The sequence below is a fragment of the Vanellus vanellus genome, assembly GCF_965231255.1.
Source record: "Vanellus vanellus genome assembly, chromosome: 7".
NCBI classification, from domain to species: Eukaryota; Metazoa; Chordata; class Aves; order Charadriiformes; family Charadriidae; genus Vanellus; species Vanellus vanellus.
In genome coordinates this window covers 22,892,266-22,898,792 of record NC_138912.1, presented here as the reverse complement: position 1 = coordinate 22,898,792, position 6,527 = coordinate 22,892,266, and the positions used below count along the sequence as shown (strand labels likewise).

The following is a 6,527-nucleotide window of genomic DNA, read 5'->3' as shown; positions in this document are numbered from 1 at the left end:
TAAGAGCACAGAGAAAAGGTTCTGAATTTCTGGAAAACTCCCCTGATACACCCTGATATCTGAGTTTGTTTTTTTTTAATCTTTGTGGCTTTTTTAGTTTATTGTTTTGGGGTTCTTTTTGTTTCTTCGTTTTTTTTCCCCAGTGATGAACTCCAGGCTTCTCTCCTCTCCCAGCTCATGAGCTTCTGGCTTGCAGCTACAATCCCAGTTGTTAGTTGCTTAAGTACATGACAGAGCATTTCATGCTGTATTAATGGCATGTTTCTCTCCTTGCAGCGATGAAGATGATGAAGGTGCTACCGTGCCCTGCTGCTCTTCTCTTCCTAGTGGCTGCATTCAGTCTGGAGCCATCTCACTGTGCCAAGGTGCTGATCATGCCCACCATAGTCTTTGACAGCCACTTGCGAGTCTTCATGCGAGTGGCAGAGGCACTGACTGACCGGGGCCATGACCCCGTGCTACTTCTTCACGAGGGTCGGGATGTGGAAACCTACCTGCCCGGCTTCCGCACGCAGAGGTACTGGGGTATCTTCAGCGCAGAGAGCGCAGATGCCTGGGTGCAGGAGAAGATAAAGCGTGTCTTCCAGGGGAAGATGACCTCTCTGGAGATGTTTTCCTTTCTGGAAAAGTACCTGGAAAACTGTGACCTAGTGCTGGGAAACTCTTCCCTTCTGCAGAAGCTCCAGCATGAGCACTTTGACCTGCTGTTGGTGGACCCCAATGAGATGTGCGGCTTTATCCTGGCCCACATTCTCCATGTGAAATACGCTGTGATCTCCACTGGTTTCTGGTTCCCAGCGGAGATTGGTGCAACTTCCCCCATTGCCTATGTCCCTGAGTTCAACTCCTTGATGACAGACAGGATGGGCTTCTTTGGTAGAACTTGGAATCTCCTAGTCTACATGATCACTCGTGTAGCCACAAAGCTGGTCATCCTGCCCAAATTTGAACGTCTCATGGAGAAGCACAGAGTGGAGCCAAAGACATCTATGTTGGACCTTGTCCATGGAACCAGTCTCTTCTTCCTCTGTAACGATGTGGTGCTGGACTTTCCCCGGCCAACGCTCCCCCATGTCATTTTCACAGGGGGGATCCTCGCTGAGCCTGCAAAGCCCCTCCCAGTGGTAAGTGCAGGAAAGCTTTGAGCTGGGATTGCACATTAACTTGGGGAGTTACTCAGTGCAAATCTTCTTTTGAAGAGCCTTGTAAATGCTCTGACACCCCAGGAGTCTGGAGGGCGGCTGTGGTTTGGTGCCCGGTTGCAGCAGGGAGACAGGGAGCACTGAGGGCTGTGAGGTTGCAGGGACGATGTAGAATTAGGTTGTCCACCCTGAAGCGGGATTCGGCTTCACTGTCCATGCAAAATGGTGTGTGGAAGTCCTAAATTGGCAGTGTTGCCCTGGGACTTGATCATGAGTAGTTTGTTTGTTCCTATACTTGAAGCGGAAATGGGAAGAACAAGTAGTCTTCATTGCTTCATCACTGACTTATGTCAATCCAGAATTTCCTCCTTAATCCTATTTCTTGCAGGGCGTTTCTGCCCTCGAGCTTGTAGTCTTAAGAACCTGTAAAGGAGAGCTGTGCTTTTGCCCTCATCAAATTCAATGTGGAATCCCAATGTGTACAAAACTGAAGCGTATCATCCCCTTTTTCTCAAAGTCCAGCCCTGAGGAAAAACTCCCCAGGCAGCCCAGAGGCTTTCTCTAGCCTGTACCTCACTATCCCCAGTGATAAATTCAGAGGAACAAGTTCTTAAAGCCTTCAACTGGAGACAGTATTGGAACAGTGCAGGACCTGTCTGCCATTCCTCCCGCTGCCTTACCACTTTTACAAACACTGAGGAGGAGTAGACCTGGGTAACAACGCTCAGGCAGTCAGGTTGTCCTGGTGTCCCAACTAAGGGACTGAAATGGAGATAAGATTCAAGTTTCAAATGATTAGGGGCCTGTCAAGATCTCTCATGGCAACTTTCATAGAGACAATTTTTTGGGTGCCAATTTTTTCCAGTTAAAAGGAAAAAGTGAGGTTGGGTGCTTTAGAACTGAAGTTCTCCAGATGCGTATGGATGCACGTCACCCTTTCCTGTGTGGCACTGCATGTGGGTAATGCAATGCATGTAAGGTGCTCCAGAAGCTGTGTCAGAGAGCGGCTACCTCGCAGGTCTTGCAAAACACTGGCTTGGTCCAATCTGGCTGCGTACACACCTGCCTTATAAAGAAGGGAGTTGTTTGCTGGGGCATTACTCATGTGCTTCAGAGCTTCCAGAACTGATCCCAGGGTGCCTAAGGGAAGAATGATGGCGATAAGTCTGGAGCCCTGCAATAGGCGGTGGCTGCCATGCTAGCAGGCAGGCATGTGTGTACCCAGGTTACGGGATGCCAGCAGAAGAGAGGGCCTCTGTAGGTCTAGGTGTAGCTTAAGGAATCTCCCATCCGAACTGGAGCAGAGTTATGTAATTAAGGTGTTTATTTCCTCCTATTTGAAACACTGTGATTGCAAGTTCCTTTAATTAGGACACAGTAAAATATAGATATGTACCTGGGAGATGGTGAGGACTTTGGGTGGTCAACCATGCTTCCCTAGCAACTTGAACGTTATTTCTGAAAGTTAAAGACTAAGGCCCAATTATAATGCATAATGTAGTCATCTGGTTTATGAGTCATTGTACTTTCATCTAGAAAAGCAAAGCTAGTACTTTCACTTCTTTAGCAGTTTTAGTGGTTGTATTGCTCAAAAGATGTGAAACTCGAGAATAGAAAAACCAAAATCTCTTAGTTGAAAACTTTTTTATTCTTGATTGATGGATTCTTTTAGGTCTTTTTGAGCTCTTCTGCAAAGTTAGGTTTGAGTCCCCGAAGCATGCAACAAAGGACAAACATCCACAGAAAGTAACAATAAAATGTGCTTTGTAACTCTTCTGTACCATGATCCCCCAAACTGTAGGCTACTACGAGTAAGATAGTCTGAATTAATCAATTATTCATGCTTTTTTTCTCCTTTAATAACAGGAAGAACTCTTTTTTTCCCCCTCTTCGTATTCTTCTAGTGTTTATTTCAAAGAAGTGTTCGTATTAACAGAAAGATTTTTAGGAAATTTCCCTAAAATGCTCCTGACTGTGATATAAGAAAAACTTGAAGCAGGACAGGATCCGTAATGAGAAATAGGCTCAGCCCAGCCTGGCATAAAAGAGAGGAGCCTGTGTTTGCTCCACAGCAGCTGAGGTGGCTGATTTCTTCTTCATGCAGCCTTCCGGCCCCAGTCAAAAAAAGTGTGGGCTCTGTTTTAGATACGTATCTGTTTATGTAGCATTACAGGTAGCCTCCCTCTAAATGAAGGGCAAACAGCTGTGATTTTTGGTGGAGCTGTAGCTACCTCTCTGCCTAATGACCAAACACTAAATCTGCTACCTGCAAGTAGCTGTCAAGGATGGGTAGAAGTCTCCTGGCAAGATGGCAAAACCTTCTGCCACCTCCAGAAGCCTTCAACATTGGACAGTTTGTGGGGCATCTCCAGCAAGATGTTGTTCCCCACTCTGCGCTCACGATGACCCTGACAGGCCTCCTGCCTTAGCTGTGATGGAAAACAGCCTTCCTCTTTTTACTCCAATTTCCTTTGCTGCTCTGGCTGCTCCTATGTGGGCCCTAAGTTTTCAGAGCCAAAGAGTAATTGTGTTACCCCCAAAGCAGGAGGTAAAGCTATGAAAAGCAAGCTTTGGACACCTCCCTGTAAGCTCCAAGCCCAGCAGGTGCTTAAGTAATTTCTGCCTGGCTGGCTACAGAAATCACAGAGGTTTTAGAATTTGTTGCCTGGTCAAAACCACATAGCTTTGTGCTCCAGGTGGGTTTAGCTTCATCCTTTCCATAGATACTGGCAGAGGCAACAGTGGGAAGGGCCTTTCTCCAACAAGACTTCAAGGTAGCTCTGTGTGTTTTGCCTGCAGGGTCTGCGTCTCTGGGTAGAAGCAGCAGATGCGGGTGTTGTCGTCGTCTCCTTTGGTATTGGTATCCGAGCTCTTCCGAGCGGCTTGGTGGAGAAGATGGCTGGCGCGTTTGCTCGCCTCCCACAGAGGGTGGTGTGGAGGTGAGGAGGCAATGGGGGAATGGGATTCCTCTTAACTTGAGTTAGGTGAAAATCAATGCGGAGGGGTGATTCATCTCAAAACACAGACTTTGCTTTCCGTCTCTTGATCTGACTGAATTTATAATTGTTCTCTGTGTGTTTCTTTTTCCCTTTTTCCCCCCCCTGTCCTTTATCTCCTCCCACAGATACTTTGGGCAGAAGCCAAGAAACCTGGGTGAGAATACGCTGATGATGGGGTGGCTGCCCCAGAACGACCTGCTAGGTAAGGCTGGGCTGTGTTTGTGTGTGTGTCTGTGTGTGTGCGCCGCTAGCAACATCCCTGCAGTTTAGCCCAAACCACAGCAAAGGCATACAAGGGCAACAGCACCTGCGTGGGTCTAAGTCTGTTGCTTGTTGTCAGTTTGGTCTGTGCAAAACATGGTCCTCACCTAACACCTGCTTGAAGCTGCGTCTGGGTCCCTATCTTCCTCCTCTTCCAGGTGCTACTTGGCAAGTTTTGGGCTTCCCAAAGCCAGGTGTGTTCCCAAAGGGTAACATCCTCTCTGCTCAGCATGCCTGGGTTTCCCTAAACATACATCAATGCTGTGTGTTGAGGAAGCCACCGGTAGCCCTGTTTCAGCGTGGAAGACCCTGACCTGCTGCCATTTTTTTGCCTGCAGGCCATCCCAATGTGAAAGCCTTCGTCAGCCACTGTGGGATGAACGGTGTATTTGAGGCAATTTATCACGGTGTGCCAGTGGTGGGATTTCCTTTCTATGGAGACCAGTTTGACATCATGACCAGAGTGCAGGCGAAGGGCATGGGTATCCTCATGGACTGGAGCAGAGTAAAAGAAGAGGATCTTTACCAGGCTGTCGTCACGGTTATCTCTGACCCCAGGTGAGGCATCTGGAAGCATCGAGCTCTTCCTGGTGCAGTCTGTATGTAGGGATCAGTGTGTCTTTATGTTGACCTCTACTTATACAGCCTGTGGTGGCTTCTGGACCAAGCAGAGTTGCAAGGATTGCTCAGTGGGCCAGACACATTAGTACCTTGAAATCCTGAGATGCGGTCCAGGAGGAGATACTCCAGCATTTGCTGTTGGAGAATGTAATCTAGTCCTGTTTGGCTCTGACTGTAATTTTCTTAGAAAGCCTTCTGAGATGTTAAGGCAAAAACCTCTTCTCCTTTTAATGCCAGCCTGTCATCAGGGAAAGTGAGATCACAACCTCACCTTGGGATCTCCCGGGTCTTGTCCAAACAGCTTTCTGTAGAAACAGTTAGCGCAGGCAATGGACTGCAGATAGTGCTCCATCTGTTCCTTCTGACAACCAAATACTCTGCCCTTTCCTAGATCTGCTGCAGCACAGTGACGCAGGGTTCCCACTTTCTAACAGGACACGTGCAACTGCTAGTGTTTGAAATGCTGTCTGAGAGCTTGATTATTTTTTTTGTTTTGTTTTTGTTAGCTGTTAGGAGCTCTCAACTACTGACCTCAGTGTAGGTTGTTAAGGTGTTGCAGCTCGGTACCTTGAAGGATTTGGCCAGTCATCAAGTGTGCAGCTTGATGCTGGGTGAGGTCTTCGGGTGCAAACTCCCCTCAGAACGCAACAATCCCTGTTAACCCGCTGAGCAGGGCCTTGGGAGCTGAACTGCTGGTCTTGTTAACAATGCACAAAGTATGATGCGCTCTGGTTTGCGCGGCCATGGCTAACGATTGCCATCAGAGTGGCAAAAGTTTGCCCTCTCCCAACGTATCATTTGGAACTTGAAAGCACCACTGGACATTTCAGACTACTTCTCAGCTATGAAGCTCCTGTCAGAAGAATAACTTCTTTTCTTCTTTTCTTGCAGCTACAGAAAAGCAGCCAAGCGCATCTCGGCTCTGCACCTGGACAAACCGATGCATGCTCTCAATAGGACAGTGTACTGGCTGGAGTACATCCTTCGTCACGATGGGGCACCCTATCTTCGCCCTGCTGTCTACGACCTCTCCTTATACGAGTACTTCTGCCTGGACATCTTGGCTCTTCTCTTGCTGTGTCTGACCGGTATTGGATTTGTCCTCTACAAATCTGTGGTGTGGTGCAGAAGGAAGGGGGCCAGCCCGGTGTACCAGAACGGCAATTGCATGAGAGGCCACTTCACAGAAGAGAAGAAATTGCAGTAGTGGCTCAGCGTGTTCCAGGGCACGTCCCGTCACTGTGAAACGAACTGCTGCTGTGCCAAGAAATGTATGGCACGCAGGCACGGAGAGAGGTGAAAGATCGGCGGGTCTGGATGAGAAGAGCAGGGGGAGGGAGGAGTATTGCAAAGTCCTGCGTGCACACCTCTGTGTACAGCACCTGTGGGCGGGGGCGCGAATTCAGGCGTGGGGGGAAGCACTTGGCCAGGACGCTGGGAATGGGGCATGGGTAGGTAGACTTCCAGGGAGGAGTGCAAATTGTTCCCTTTCTATTGCACGTTG

General features: G+C 48.4%; 1 protein-coding gene across 1 annotated transcript; it reads left to right on the top strand.

The window, feature by feature from the left end:
* Nucleotides 1-278: 278 nt before the first annotated feature.
* On the top strand, nt 279-6,230 carry LOC309674607 (2-hydroxyacylsphingosine 1-beta-galactosyltransferase-like; the record flags this gene model as incomplete). Its single annotated transcript, XM_082486693.1, has 5 exons — nt 279-1,124; nt 3,942-4,081; nt 4,267-4,343; nt 4,741-4,960; nt 5,915-6,230. The coding sequence occupies 5 exons, from the start codon at nt 279-281 to the stop codon at nt 6,228-6,230; spliced, it is 1,599 nt and encodes a 532-aa protein (XP_082342819.1).
* Nucleotides 6,231-6,527: the final 297 nt, after the last annotated feature.